The 16,763-nt window shown below is 39.9% G+C and overlaps 2 protein-coding genes across 2 annotated transcripts in view; one reads left to right on the top strand and one right to left on the bottom strand.

Moving 5' to 3' along the window:
• Positions 1–16,763, bottom strand: part of LOC103692519 (60S ribosomal protein L9 pseudogene) — a 1,198,372-nt gene that overhangs the window by 915,143 nt on the left and 266,466 nt on the right. The gene's annotated exons all lie outside the window — the stretch shown is intronic.
• AAdacl4fm3 (AADACL4 family member 3) overlaps positions 13,327–16,763 on the top strand; it is a 38,431-nt gene continuing 34,994 nt past the window's right edge. The window contains exon 1 of the mRNA XM_039111571.1: positions 13,327–13,494. Within this exon, the coding sequence (XP_038967499.1) occupies positions 13,327–13,494 (168 nt within the window). The remainder of the gene's footprint in view (positions 13,495–16,763) is intronic.

Raw genomic sequence — 16,763 nt, 5'->3', positions numbered from 1 at the left:
TTAGCTACTGGATTGCTGGATATTTCTTTTACTATGTTTGGATATGATCCTTTAATTCCTGATCATTTCAGGATTTTCATCATGATGGGGTGTTGAACTTTGTCAAATGCTTTCTCAGCATCTAACGAAATGATCATGTAGTTTTAACCTTTGAGTTTGAGTATAGAGTGGATTACATTGATGGGTTTCTATATATTGAACCATCCCTGCATCCCTGGCATGAAGCCTACTTGATCATGTTGGATGATTGTTTTGATGTGTTCTCGAATCTGGTTTTTGAGAATTCTATTGAATTATTTTTGCATCGATATTCATAAGGGAAATTGATTTGAAGTTCTCTTTCTTTGTTGGGTCTTTGTGTGGTTTAGGCATAAGAGTAATTGTGGCTTCATAGAAGAAATTAGGTAGTGTTCATTTTGTTTCTATTTTGTGGAATAGTTTGGATAGTATTGCTATTAAGTCTTTTATGAAGGTCTGATAGAATTCTTCACTAAATGCACCTGGGCCTGGGTTTTTTTGGTTGGGAGTCTTTTAATAACTGCTTCTATTTCTTTAGGAGTTATGGTATTGTTTAGATGCTTTATCTGATCCTGATTTAACTTTGGTACCTGGTATCTGTCTACAAAATTGTCCATTTCATCCACGTTTTCCAGTTTTGTTGAATATAAGCTATTTTTGCTTGACCATGTTATCATTGAATAGAGTGTTGTTCAACTTCCATGTATATGTTTGCTTTCTGCTCTTCTTGTTGATATTGAAGACCAGCCTTAGTCTATAGTGTTCTGATAGGATGCATAGAATCATTTCACTCTTTTTGTATCTGTTGAGGCTTGTTTTCTGACTGATTGTATGGTCAATTTTGGCAAAGGTACCATGAGGTGCTAAGGAGAAGGTATATTCTTTTGTTTTAGGATGACATGCTCTCTCTATATATATCTGTTAAATCCTTTTGATTCATAACTCCTGTTAGTTTTTCTATATCTGTTTAGTTTCTGTTTCCATGATCTGTCCATTGATGAGAGTGGGGTGTTGAAGTCTCCCACTATTATTGTGTGAGGTGCAATGTGTGCTTTGAGTTTTAGTAAGATTTCTTTTAGAATGTAGATGCCCATGCATTTGGAACATGGATATTCAGAGTTGAGAGTTCATCTTGGTGGATTTTTTCCCTTAATGAGTATGAAGTGTCCTTTCTTATCTTTTTTGATGACTTTTGGTTGAAACTCGATTTTATTCGATATTAGAATGGCTACTCAAACTTGTTTCTTCACACCATTTTCTTGGAAAGTTGTTTTCCAGTCTTTTACTCTGAGGTAGTGTCTGTCTTTGTCTCTGAGGTGTGTTTCCTTTATACAGAAAAATTCTGGGTCCTCTTTACATTTCCAGTCTGTTAGTCTGTGTCTTTTTTTTGGGGGCGGAATTGAGTCCATTGATTGTAAGAGATATTAAAGAATAGTGATTGTTGTCTCCTGCTATTTTTGTTGTTAGAGGTAAAATTACGTTTGTGTGTCTTTCCTTTTTTGTGTTTGTTGCAAGAAGATTACTTTCTTGGTTTTTTTTAGGGTGAAGTTTACCTCCTTGTGTTGGAGTTTTTAATATATTATCTTTGTAGGGTTGAATTTGTGGAAAGATATTGTATAAATTTGTTTTTTTCATGGAGTATCTTGGTTTCTCTATGTAAGTTAATTGAGAGTTTTGCTGGATATTGTAGCCTGTGCTGGCTTTTGTGTTCTCTGCCCAGGATCTTCTGGCTTTCATAGTCTCTTGTGAGAAGTTTGGTGTAATTCTTGTGACTTTAATATGTTACTTGACCTTTTTCCCTTACTGCTTTTAATATTCTTCCTTTGTTTTGTGCGTTTGGTGTTTTGACTATTATGTGACAGGAAGAATTTCTTTTCTGGTCCAATCTATTTAGAGTTCTGTAGGCTTCTTGTGTGTTTATGTGTATCTCTTTCTTTAGGTTAGGGGAGTTTTCTTCTATAATTTTGTTGAAGATATTTACTGGCCCTTTAAGTTGCGATTTTCACTTTATCTATTATCTTTAGATTTGTTCTTCTTATTGTGTCCTGGATTCCCTGGTTGTTTGGGGTTAGGGGTTTTTGTGTTTTATATTATCTTTGATGGTTCTGTCAATGTTTTCTATGGTATCTTCTGCTCCTGAGATTCTCTCTTCTATCTCTTGTATTCTGTTGGTGATGTTTGTGTCTATGACTCCTGATCTCTTTCTTATCTTTTCTATCTCCAGAGTTCTCTCTCTTTGTGATTTCTTTATTGTTTCTATTTCTGTTTGTAGATCCTGGTTTTGTTCAATTTCTTCAACTGTTTGGTTGTATTTTCCTGTAATTCTTTAAGGGAGTTTTGTGTTTCCTTTTTAAGTGCTTCTACTTGTTTACCTGCATTTTCCTGTATTTCTTTAAGACAGTTATTTATGTCCTTCTTAAAGTCGTCTATCATCATCATGAGATGTGATTTTAATTCCAAATCTTTCCTTTTCAGTGTGTTGTTATATCCAGTATTTGCTTTGGTCAGAGAACTGGGTTCTTATGATTCCAAGTAGTCTTGGTTTCTGTTCCTTTGGTTCCTGTGTTTGCCTCTAGCCATCTGGCTGTCTCTGGTGCTGATCTTGCTCTCTCTGACAATGTCTTGACTGTAAGTTTGAATGTCAACATTCCTGGAAACTGGCTTTCTTCCAGCAGGATCTGGGTAGGGAGAGTTGTGTGACTGGGTCAGCTTGAGCACAGTCAGAAACCAGAAGCATCCTGTCTCTGACTTCTCCTAGGTTCCTGTGTCTTGAGTGCTCCAGACAATCCCTCAGAGCAGTAGTGGTGGTCTTACCCCTGCTCTCAGGTGTGTCAGAGCTCTTGGAGACTGGCTTTTAGCTTTGGGCACAGGCAGAGACTGGAAGTTTTCTGTCCCTGACTGCTTCTAGGTTCCTGTGTACAGATGGATACAGGCAGGTTCCACTTCAGCCAGGAATGTGGGCAGAAGTGTATTATTACATTCTAATGCTTATTTTTATACTCACAGATACATATAGCTACCACCCCTCAATGAAGCAGCCAATGAGAACTTTAAAATGAGATTGCTTTCCTTATTTCTTTTGAAGCATGTTTGTTATTGAAAATTGGAAATCCCAAGTTCCAATGCATATATAGACAAAATAGTCCTGAAGCCTAGTGTGATGGCTCAGTGGTTAAGAGCATTGTGTGATCTTCCAGAGGTCTGGAGTTCAATTCTGAGCATGAAGACTTACAACCATCTATAAAGGTATTTGATGCCCTCTTTTGGTATTGAGGTGTATATGCAGACAGAGCACTCATACTTAAAACAAAACAAAACAAAACAAAACAAAAAACTCTCCTGTACCTAAGGTTCAGGAACCATTGTAGAAGAGGGAGTGGAAAGAGTATAAGAACTAGAGAATCAGGCAGTCTGCTGTGAAATTGTTTCTCCAAGTAATATCAGAAGATACATCCATAGTGTTACTACTATGACTGCCCAAATGTGAGCCAACAAGAATGACACCATTAGACATGCCAAATCAGACAGAGAAAGGCTAATGAAGCCTCAATCCTACATAAACAATTATAGGTGAGTGAGGAAAGGTAGGAATGGGAGAGCTGGTCTTCACCAGGAAAGAGCAACTCATTGTAAACCAACAGCCAATATCATATCAAATGAAGAAATACTTGAAGCAATCCCACTAATATTGGGGATAAAACAAGGTCATCCACTCTCACCATATCTTTCAATATAGTACTTGAAGTACTACTGAGTACAATAAAAAAGAGACAAAGTGATACAAATTGGGAAAGAAGTAATAAATGTATCACTATTTGCAGATATGATAATATGCATAAGTGACCCCAAAAATTCTACCAGAGAACTTCTCCAGTTGACAAACAACTTCAGCAAAGTGACTGTATATAAAATTAACTCAAATAAATCATAGCCTTCCTTTATACAAATGATATACAGACTGAGAAAGAAATTAGAGAAACATCTACCTTCACAATAGCTACAAATAATATAATATACTTTGGTGTGACTCTAACCAGGGAAGTGAAAAATCTGTTTGACAAGAATTCAAGTCTCTGAAAAAAGAGATTGAAGAAGATCTCAGAAGATGGAAAAATCTCCCATGCTTATGGATTGACAGAATTAATATGGTAAAAATGGCCATCCTACCAAAGGCAATCTACAGATTCAATGCAATCCCCAACAAAGTCCAAATACAATTCTTCAAAGACATGGAAAAAGCAATTCTCAAATTCATCTGGAAAGGCAAAAACCCAGAATAGTGAAAACAATTCTTAACAATAAAGGAACTTCTGAAGGAATCACCATCCCTGAACTTCAGCTCTACTACAGAGCGATATTGATAAAACCTCCATGGTATTGGTACAGAGATAGACAGGTTGATCAATGGAGTAGAATTGATGACCTAGATATAAAACCACACACTTATGCACACTTGTTCTTTGACAAAGAAGCCAAAACTATAAAATGGAAAGAAGAAAGCATCTTCAATAAATGGTGCTGGTCTGACCAGCTCTCTATATGCAGAAAAATGAAGATAGACCTATATTTGTCACCTTGTACAAAGATCAAGTCCATGTGGATCAAGGGCTTCAACATAAAACCAGAAACACTCAATATAATAGAAGAGAAAATGAGAAAGAGCCTTGAACTCACTGGCACAGGAGGAATTTCCTGAACAGAACTGAAATGGCTCATGCTCTAAGATTAAGAATTGATAAATCAGACCTCCTGAAACTGGAAAGTTTCTGTAAGGCAAAGTACATAGTAAGACAAATTGGCAACCTACAGATTGGGAAAAAAAATCTTCACTAACCCCACATCTAATAGAGGGCTAATATCCAAAATATATAAAGAACTCAAGAAGCTAATAACCAAAAAACCCCAAACAACCCAATCAAAATATGCGGTATAGTACTAAAAGGAGAATTCACAGAGGAATCTCCAATGATTGAGAAGTACCTAAAAAATGTTAGTGATCGGGAAATGCAAATCAAAATGACCCTGAGAGTCCACTTTACACCAATCAGAATGGTTAAGATCAAAACCTCAGGTGACAACACATCTTGGCAAGGATGTGGAGAAAGTAGAATACCCCCCCCCCCCACTGCAAACTGGTACAACCACTCTGGAGATCAATTTGGAGGTTCCTCAGAACATTGGAAATAGATCCATCTAAAGACTCAGCAATATTACTCTCGGGAATATACCCCAAAAAGGCACCACTGTGCCACAGCGGCATGTGTTCCACTCTTTTTATGGACGTCTTATTTGTGATCGCCAGAAGCTGGGAACAACACATATGTCTCATGACATAAAATGGATACAGAAAATGTGGTAGATTTACACAGTGAAATACTACTCAGCTATGAAGAATGAAGACATGCTGAGTTTTGCAAGCAAATGGATGAAACTAGAAAATGTCATCTTGAGTGAGATAACAGACATAAAAGGGCATGCATGTTGTGTACTCACTAATAAGTGGATATTAGCAAAATAAAATAGTACAGAATGCCCAAGACACAGTTCACAGGACTCAAAAAGTTCAACAAGTTGAAGAGCCCATGTGAGGATGCCTCAGTTCCACTTGGGAGGGAGAAGAAAGCAACCACTGGTGGGTGGGAGGGAGAGACATGAGAGGGAAAGAGAACAGTGGTAGGAGGAGAAGGGAACATGATCTTGTATTGAGTGGGGGGAAAGGACTGAAGCCCTGAGGGCCGGCAGAAATAATATAAACAGGTGGCCTTGGGATGAGGAAGGTTGGGAGGACTGTCCAAAAATATAATACAAGCAATATACAGCAAACCAGTAGCCAACATCAAACTAAAGGGAGAGAAACTCAAAGCAATCCCATTAAAACCAGGAACAAGACAGGCTGCCTACTCTCTCCTTATCTATTCAGTACAGTACTTGAAGTTCTAACCAGAGCAATTAGACAACAAAAGGAGGTCAAAGGGATACAAATTGGAAGGGAGGTAGTCAAGTTACCACTATTTGCAGATACAATGATAGTATACATAATTGATCCCAGACATCAGAGAGCTCCTACAGCTGACAAACAACTTCAACAGGACAAAACAGCAACTCACAGATTGGGAAAAGATCTTTACCAACCCTATATCAGATAGACAGCTAATATCCAAAATATACAAAGCACTCAAGAAGTTAGACTCCAGAGAAACACATGACCCTAAAAAAATGGGGTACAGAGCTAAACAGAGAACTCTCAACTGAGGAATCTTGCACTTAAAGAAATGAAACTCGCCCACACCCGCGGATCCCGGCCCACAGCAGCTCTCTGCTCCCAGACCCGGTGAGAGAGAGACCCAACCGCCTGGTCAGGTGGGCACTCCTGAGGCTGCAGAGCGGAAGAGACCACCAACACTGCTCACCCCTGCCCACATCCCTGGCCCAAGAGGAAACTGTATAAGGCCTCTGGGCTCCCGTGGGGGAGGGCCCAGGAGCAGCAGGACTTCTGCGCCTGAGACACCGCCGGAACCTGAAAGAAACAGACCGGATAAACAGTTCTCTGCACCCAAATCCCGTGGGAGGGAGAGCTAAACCTTCAGAGAGGCAGACAAGCCTGGGAAACCAGAAGAGACTGCTCCCTGCACACACATCTCGGACGCCAGAGGAAAAAGCCAAAGACCATCTGGAACCCTGGTGCACTGAAGCTCCCGGAAGGGGCGGCACAGGTCTTCCTGGTTGCTGCCGCTGCAGAGAGCCCCTGGGCAGCACCCCACGAGCGAACCTGAGCCTCGGGACCACAGGTAAGACCAAATTTTCTGCTGCAAGAAAGCTGCCTGGTGAACTCAAGACACAGGCCCACAGGAACAGCTGAAGACCTGTAGAGAGGAAAAACTACACGCCGGAAAGCAGAACACACTGTCCCCATAACTGACTGAAAGAGAGGAAAACAGGTCTACAGCACTCCTGACACACAGGCTTATAGGTCAGTCTAGCCACTGTCAGAAATAGCAGAACAAAGTAACACTAGAGATAATCTGATGGCGAGAGGCAAGCGCAGGAACCCAAGCAACAGAAACCAAGACTGCATGCCATCATCGGAGCCCAATTCTCCCGCCAAAACAAACATGGAATATCCAAACACACCAGAAAAGCAAGATCTAGTTTCAAAATCATATTTGATCATGATGCTGGAGGACTTCAAGAAAGACATGAACACACTTAGGGAAACACAGGAAATCATTAATAAACAAGTAGAGGCCTACAGAGAGGAATGGCAAAAATCCCTGAAAGAATTCCAGGAAAACACAATCAAACAGATGAAGGAATTAAAAATGGAAATAGAAGCAATCAAGAAAGAACACATGGAAACAACCCTGGATATAGAAAACCAAAAGAAGAGACAAGGAGCTGTAGATACAAGCTTCACCAACAGAATACAAGAGATGGAAGAGAGAATCTCAGGAGCAGAAGATTCCATAGAAATCATTGACTCAACTGTCAAAGATAATGTAAAGCGGAAAAAGCTACTGGTCCAAAACATACAGGAAATCCAGGACTCAATGAGAAGATCAAACCTAAGGATAATAGGTATAGAAGAGAGTGAAGACTCCCAGCTCAAAGGACCAGTAAATATCTTCAACAAAATCATAGAAGAAAACTTCCCTAACCTAAAAAAAGAGATACCCATAGGCATACAAGAAGCCTACAGAACTCCAAATAGATTGGACCAGAAAAGAAACACCTCCCGTCACATAATTGTCAAAACACCAAACGCACAAAATAAAGAAAGAATATTAAAAGCAGTAAGGGAAAAAGGTCAAGTAACATATAAAGGGAGACCTATCAGATTCACACCAGACTTCTCGCCAGAAACTATGAAGGCCAGAAGATCCTGGACTGATGTCATACAGACCCTAAGAGAACACAAATGCCAGCCCAGGTTACTGTATCCAGCAAAACTCTCAATTGACATTGATGGAGAAACCAAGATATTCCATGACAAAACCAAATTTACACAATATCTTTCTACAAATCCAGCACTACAAAGGATAATAAATGGTAAAGCCCAACATAAGGAGGCAAGCTATACCCTAAAAGAAGCAAGAAACTAATCGTCTTGGCAACAAAACAAAGAGAATGAAAGCACACAAACATAACCTCACATCCAAATATGAATATAAAGGGAAACAATAATCACTATTCCTTAATATCTCTCAATATCAATGGCCTCAACTCCCCAATAAAAAGACATAGATTAACAAACTGGATACGCAACGAGGACCCTGCATTCTGCTGCCTACAGGAAACACACCTCAGAGACAAAGACAGACACTACCTCAGAATGAAAGGCTGGAAAACAACTTTCCAAGCAAATGGTCAGAAGAAGCAAGCTGGAGTAGCCATTCTAATATCAAATAAAATCAATTTCCAACTAAAAGTCATCAAAAAAGATAAGGAAGGACACTTCATATTCATCAAAGGAAAAATCCACCAAGATGAACTCTCAATCCTAAATATCTATGCCCCAAATACAAGGGCACCTACATACGTAAAAGAAACCTTACTAAAGCTCAAAACACACATTGCACCTCACACAATAATAGTGGGAGATTTCAACACCCCACTCTCATCAATGGACAGATCATGGAAACAGAAATTAAACAGTGATGTCGACAGACTAAGAGAAGTCATGAGCCAAATGGACTTAACGGATATTTATAGAACATTCTATCCTAAAGCAAAAGGATATACCTTCTTCTCAGCTCCTCATGGTACTTTCTCCAAAATTGACCATATAATTGGTCAAAAAACGGGCCTCAACAGGTACAGAAAGATAGAAATAATCCCATGCGTGCTATCGGACCACCACGGCCTAAAACTGGTCTTCAATAACAATAAGGGAAGAATGCCCACATATACGTGGAAATTGAACAATGCTCTACTCAATGATAACCTGGTCAAGGAAGAAATAAAGAAAGAAATTAAAAACTTTTTAGAATTTAATGAAAATGAAGATACAACATACTCAAACTTATGGGACACAATGAAAGCTGTGCTAAGAGGAAAACTCATAGCGCTGAGTGCCTGCAGAAAGAAACAGGAAAGAGCATATGTCAGCAGCTTGACAGCACACCTAAAAGCTCTAGAACAAAAAGAAGCAAATACACCCAGGAGGAGTAGAAGGCAGGAAATAATCAAACTCAGAGCTGAAATCAACCAAGTAGAAACAAAAAGGACCATAGAAAGAATCAACAGGACCAAAAGTTGGTTCTTTGAGAAAATCAACAAGATAGATAAACCCTTAGCCAGACTAACGAGAGGACACAGAGAGTGCGTCCAAATTAACAAAATCAGAAATGAAAAGGGAGACATAACTACAGATTCAGAGGAAATTCAAAAAATCATCAGATCTTACTATAAAAACCTATATTCAACAAAATTTGAAAATCTTCAGGAAATGGACAATTTCCTAGACAGATACCAGGTATCAAAGTTAAATCAGGAACAGATAAACCAGTTAAACAACCCCATAAGTCCTAAGGAAATAGAAGCAGTCATTAAAGGTCTCCCAACCAAAAAGAGCCCAGGTCCAGATGGGTTTAGTGCAGAATTCTATCAAACCTTCATAGAAGAACTCATACCAATATTATCCAAACTATTCCACAAAATTGAAACAGATGGAGCCCTACCGAATTCCTTCTACGAATCTACAATTACTCTTATACCTAAACCACACAAAGACACAACAAAGAAAGAGAACTTCAGACCAATTTCCCTTATGAATATCGACGCAAAAATACTCAATAAAATTCTGGCAAACCGAATTCAAGAGCACATCAAAACAATCATCCACCATGATCAAGTAGGCTTCATCCCAGGCATGCAGGGATGGTTTAATATACGGAAAACCATCAACGTGATCCATTATATAAACAAACTGAAAGAACAGAACCACATGATCATTTCATTAGATGCTGAGAAAGCATTTGACAAAATTCAACACCCCTTCATGATAAAAGTCCTGGAAAGAATAGGAATTCAAGGCCCATACCTAAACATAGTAAAAGCCATATACAGCAAACCAGTTGCTAACATTAAACTAAATGGAGAGAAACTTGAAGCAATCCCACTAAAATCAGGGACTAGACAAGGCTGCCCACTCTCTCCCTACTTATTCAATATAGTTCTTGAAGTTCTAGCCAGAGCAATCAGACAACAAAAGGAGATCAAAGGGATACAGATCGGAAAAGAAGAGGTCAAAATATCACTATTTGCAGATGATATGATAGTATATTTAAGTGATCCCAAAAGTTCCACCAGAGAACTACTAAAGCTGATAAACAACTTCAGCAAAGTGGCTGGGTATAAAATTAACTCAAATAAATCAGTTGCCTTCCTCTATACAAAAGAGAAACAAGCCGAGAAAGAAATTAGGGAAACGACACCCTTCATAATAGACCCAAATAATATAAAGTACCTCGGTGTGACTTTAACCAAGCAAGTAAAAGATCTGTACAATAAGAACTTCAAGACACTGAAGAAAGAAATTGAAGAAGACCTCAGAAGATGGAAAGATCTCCCATGCTCATGGATTGGCAGGATTAATATAGTAAAAATGGCCATTTTACCAAAAGCAATCTACAGATTCAATGCATTCCCCATCAAAATACCAATCCAATTCTTCAAAGAGTTAGACAGAACAATTTGCAAATTCATCTGGAATAACAAAAAACCCAGGATAGCTAAAGCTATCCTCAACAATAAAAGGACTTCAGGGGGAATCACTATCCCTGAACTCAAGCAGTATTACAGAGCAATAGTGATAAAAACTGCATGGTATTGGTACAGAGACAGACAGATAGACCAATGGAATAGAATTGAAGACCCAGAAATGAACCCACACACCTATGGTCACTTGATTTTTGACAAAGGAGCCAAAACCATCCAATGGAAAAAAGATAGCATTTTCAGCAAATGGTGCTGGTTCAACTGGAGGGCAACATGTAGAAGAATGCAGATCGATCCATGCTTATCACCCTGTACAAAGCTTAAGTCGAAGTGGATCAAGGACCTCCACATCAAACCAGACACACTCAAACTAATAGAAGAAAAACTAGGGAAGCATCTGGAACACATGGGCACTGGAAAAAATTTCCTGAACAAAACACCAATGGCTTATGCTCTAAGATCAAGAATTGACAAATGGGATCTCATAAAACTGCAAAGCTTCTGTAAGGCAAAGGACACTGTGGTTAGGACAAAACGGCAACCAACAGATTGGGAAAAGATCTTTACCAATCCTACAACAGATAGAGGCCTTATATCCAAAATATACAAAGAACTCAAGAAGTTAGACCGCAGGGAAACAAATAACCCTATTAAAAAATGGGGTTCAGAGCTAAACAAAGAATTCACAGCTGAGGAATGCCGAATGGCTGAGAAACACCTAAAGAAATGTTCAACATCTTTAGTCATAAGGGAAATGCAAATCAAAACAACCCTGAGATTTCACCTCACACCAGTGCGATTGGCTAAGATCAAAAACTCAGGTGACAGCAGATGCTGGCGAGGTTGTGGAGAAAGAGGAACACTCCTCCATTGTTGGTGGGATTGCAGACTGGTAAAACCATTCTGGAAATCAGTCTGGAGGTTCCTCAGAAAATTGGACATTGAACTGCCTGAGGATCCAGCTATACCTCTCTTGGGCATATACCCAAAAGATGCCTCAACATATAAAAGAGACACGTGCTCCACTATGTTCATCGCAGCCTTATTTATAATAGCCAGAAAATGGAAAGAACCCAGATGCCCTTCAACAGAGGAATGGATACAGAAAATGTGGTACATCTACACAATGGAATACTACTCAGCTATCAAAAACAACGAGTTTATGAAATTCGTAGGCAAATGGTTGGAACTGGAAAATATCATCCTGAGTGAACTAACCCAATCACAGAAAGACATACATGGTATGCACTCATTGATAAGTGGCTATTAGCCCAAATGCTTGAATTACCCTAGATCCCTAGAACAAACGAAACTCAAGACGGATGATCAAAATGTGAATGCTTCACTCCTTCTTTAAATGAGGAAAAAGAATACCCTTGGCAGGGAAGGGAGAGGCAAAGATTAAAACAGAGACTGAAGGAACACCCATTCAGAGCCTGTCCCACATTTGGCCCATACATATACAGCCACCCAATTGGACTAGATGGATGAAGCAAAGAAGTGCAGACCGACAGGAGCCGGATGTAGATCGCTCCTGAGAGACACAGCCAGAATACAGCAAATACAGAGGCGAATGCCAGCAGCAAACCACTGAACTGAGAATAGGTCCCCTATTGAAGGAATCAGAGAAAGAACTGGAAGAGCTTGAAGGGGCTCGAGACCCCAAAAGTACAACAATGCCAAGCAACCAGAGCTTCCAGGGACTAAGCCACTACCTAAAGACTATACATGGACTGACCTTGGACTCTGACCCCATAGGTAGCAATCAATATCCTAGTAAGAGCACCAGTGGAAGGGGAAGCCCTGGGTCCTGCTAAGACTGAACCCCCAGTGAACTAGTCTATGGGGGGAGGGCGGCAATGGTGGGAGGGTTGGGAGGGGAACACCCATAAGGAAGGGGAGGGGGGAGGGGGATGTTTGCCCGGAAACCGGGAAAGGGAATAACACTCGAAATGTATATAAGAAATACTCAAGTTAATAAAAAAAAAAAAAAGAAAAAAAAAAAAAAGAACAAAGGCTTTCACAGGCATCAGCAAGGCTCAGCAGGGGTTCAACAGCTTCCCTCCAGCTCTCCCACTTTTTCTTTCTTGCTCTTCCTCTTCTCATGCCCTTTTTGTCCCTTTCCCTTTTCTCCCTATCCCTCTCTTTCCTCCCCCAGGTGCTTAAGGCCTGCCTTTCTTCTCTTCTACTCTTCTTCTCTCATTAAACCTTTCCATGTAGAAAAAAAAAAAAGAATTAATAGTGACATTACTTAAGCTGCTATAAAAAAAAAAAAAAAAAGAAAGAAATGAAACTCAAGAACAAAGATTATGCCCAAGTGTTATGCTACAGTCTTACTCAATAGGGGGAAGAGAATAATCTCTGGTTCTGACATGATTTCTTCTTACTCTTTTTTTGTTTCTCAGGAAACAAGTACCTCTGGTTCTCCTTGGCTGGCTTATGAAACTATCTCGGGTACAGTTCAGACAAGGAGCATGTTTGAAGCAGTGGGCTGGAAGAAAGTAGTGTACAAAAGTGGGTTAGGTAATCCGTTCAAACATTTCAACATTAGTTCTTTAGGACAGCAACTCTGGAGCCCAGGACCTTGGGAACATGGCTGTTCTGTGGCTGCTGCTGCTAGTGGGGTTGTCCATTTTCTTGCTGGGTGTCTTTATATGGGCTGTGGTAAAGCATTTTCTTACAGCAGAAATTTCTTCCTCTTTACAGCATCCAGTCAAATTAAGGTTAATGCAATGTGTGGTGCTCTTCACGATTGCCTTGGTGAGTTTGCTCTTGCTGGAGGGGGGCACTATTAATTGGGGTGTTGTAACTTATTCTTTCTTCTGTTTTCATTTCCTTCTCCTCTTTCTCTAGATTCCCACAAGATGAAGTCTGAGGAATCTCCAATGTTTCCTCTTTCTTTTTTTCCTTTCTCCTTTCCTTCTTCTCACTCATGGCCCCCTTTTTCCTTTCCTCCTTTTTTCTTTCTTTTTCTTTTTGAAATAAGCTCTTACAATCTAATACAGCCTGATCTTGAGCCAACTGCTTCACTCTCCACTGCATCACCACACTTGGATACTGGGCTTTTTTTCCCTGAAAATTGCAAATAAATTTCAGATGGAGCTGCTGCCTACAAAGAGCCCATCATCCAAGAGCTTTCACCAACACCTTCAGCCTCAACACCTTTCTCCCCTTTCTTCCCATTTGCCTGCTTCCAGGTGCTTCCGGAATTAGTATGAGAGACCATGAAAGCAGAGATTAACTTGCTCAACTGTGTGCTGAACACAGGGCAGGCATTGTTAGCAGGCAAAATCATGCATGTTATAGAGTCACCAGGCTAGCCTGACTGCCCTATGTACCACATTTGGGGCTATGTACCACTGCTTTGTACCACAACTGGGGCTCAAGATTGGGGGCAGGGATCAGCACGTGCCAATAGGCACATCAAGTATGAAAAGAATATGGAGGCAGGCAATTTGGAGAGACCTGATGTCTCAATACTCAGAGGATACTTGGTAGAGGCCATGTACTGACCGTTAATACCTTAGGAGACTGTTGAGAGTCACAGAGCATTTTGGCTCTGCTGTAACTGGCTGTGGGAGCCTCTTGTAACCACAGGTTTTTCTGCCCATGTCCCAGTTCCTCTATAACAACTCAGAGGCTAATATTTAGTTAATAAATGCCCAGGTCTTAAGCTAGGTTGTTCCGCAACTAGCTTATAGCTCAATTATCCCATTTATACTATTTTATGCCTGCCACATGGCTGATTACCTCATTAATTTCATAATCCAATTTCCCCCAAGTCCGGGTGGCTCAAGTTCTTACAGCTGACTGTTTCCCAGAGTTCCTCTCTTTGCCTGATGTATTACCTTCCAATTCTGCCTGAGCTTATTGGCCATCAGATTTTTTATTGTCATGTGATTCTTCCACACAGTACACAAGGGATTATCCATACAGTCCCTTGGCTAATTTCCATGTCGCAGAGTCCTCAAGGGGCAATGGCATTTTTCTCATGAGACTGCTGAAAGGATTATATAAGTCTCATGGATTTTGATAAGTTGTAAAAACATATGTTCCTGTGCTGTTGGGATTTTTTATGATAAGCAAATGGACCATGTTAGATAAATAAGCAAGGTTAAGAATTTCAGGCGTGGCTAGAGCCCCAGCACTACACATGAGGGCCTTGGATTTCCAAATATCCCCCAAACAGTTGGATCTTTCTACCAATTGGTGTTTTCTTTTTATGAAAAGGCCCCAACTCTCTGCATATTGATCATATTGTAAGAGCCAGAGGACCAGGGTGCTACAAGTTAGTGTCTCCTAAACATAACATAGAAGCTACACCCATGAAATCTCAACTATCCCTAAGATGTGGCCATCGAAATAAGACTTGAATAATGATAATTACACTTGCCATGCCAAAGTTGGTGGAGGAAATTTGACAAGATCTCAACCCTAGATGAAGAACTATAGTTAATCAATGGCTATGGAGAAGGGGGAGAAACAGTTTTCTCCAAGGGCAAGCTCTGTGATATGTTATCTAATCCCAAATCCCAAGTGCTCACTTATAATATCTGTACATAGGAGCAATACGAAATGCGATGTGTATGTGTGTGTGTGTGTTTGTGTGTGTGTGTGTGTGTGTGTAACAATAATAATTAGAGAAGAAAAAATCATGAATTTGAGTGGGAGTGAGAGGGGAGAAAGGGAAATGCAGGGGTAGAGATGGGATATAGCTGATATATAGTACTCATGTATGAAATTCTCAAAATTTAAATAATAAAACCAAGAATAGCCCCTAAGCTATATACCCACAGTTGACAACTGCTATAGATTTTCACAGAAAATTCAGGGATGGTCTAGGATTATTTTTGTAGGGTGTTCTCGGCTTAAGAGGGCCCTGCCTCTTCTAGACTCCAAAGTTTTAGGGCATGCTGGCCTGGATGAAGGTGAAGAAGAAGAAATCCAGGAATTCTATTGTTCTGAGGACATAGACAATGGAGGGATAAGAAATTTAAGGAGAAGAAAGAAACCTGGGAAGATTCTACGGTTCCGAAGTCAGAGTGTCCTCTTTCTCTCAGATATGTGTTTCACTTGGAATTAATCAACCAAAAGTCATCAAAAAAGATAAGAAAAGACACTTCATATTCATCAAAGGAAAAATCATTTCTGGAAAACAAGTTGCACGGTGGAAACTTTTTAGACTAAGCATGGTGCAGGCTTGTGATCCCAGAACTTTTCAACAATAAAGAAGGCAATGAGTTAAGGTTAGCCACAGCTATATTATGAGTGTGACAGTAGCATTGGCCACACAAGATCCCGTCTCAAATACATAAAGATAAAGAAAAAAAAGAAGGGAAAGAGGCATTTTATAGGAGTGAAAAATAAATAAAGAAAAAATTAAAAACAAGCTTCACAGAGCTTTATGTGAAGGACTCTGTCAAAACACACTGTTGAGAGGTATTCACCAGAGAAGACTTCTTAGAGATGGTTTTAAACAATATAAAGTCTTTGTTAACTAGGTCGTGACTGTGATGGATGTTCCAGATCCCAGTATAGTACTGAGCCATTCTTAGCATGAACTTTTAAGCACAAAAACCATGTCTTGGGTTGACATACATCACTTAACAAGAGCATTTAACCAGAAACATAACTATAGAAGCTAAACAGGAAGGTTAGTTGCTGGGGTCTAGCCAGGAACCACAGAGTACACCAAAGCAGGCAATAAAAGTGGGGATATGGAGAGTCAGCAGTGGCCAAAACTGCTTTACCTTTGGCAATTCTCTGTCGGTGATTGCATAACCAAAAAATGCTTATTTTTCATAATTTCCACCTTCTTCTACTCTCTGCTATTTGGCCAAAAGGCCCCTGGCTTCTGGCAATTTGACTCTTACTGATAGCAGCAGGGGATTAAAAAAAAGGCTGTTACTTGAGTTTTTTTCTGTAGGGCTTAAGGGCCCTTTGCTAGCCACATGAGAGACTTGGAATTCCTTTACTCTTCTTGAGCCAGAGAGAAAAGAAAAGGAAGAGAAAATGTCATAATACACACA

Source organism: Rattus norvegicus, chromosome 5 (genome assembly GCF_036323735.1).
Source record: "Rattus norvegicus strain BN/NHsdMcwi chromosome 5, GRCr8, whole genome shotgun sequence".
NCBI classification, from domain to species: Eukaryota; Metazoa; Chordata; class Mammalia; order Rodentia; family Muridae; genus Rattus; species Rattus norvegicus.
The sequence above is the reverse complement of the archived record's forward strand: the minus strand, read 5'-3'. Positions and strand labels throughout refer to the sequence as shown.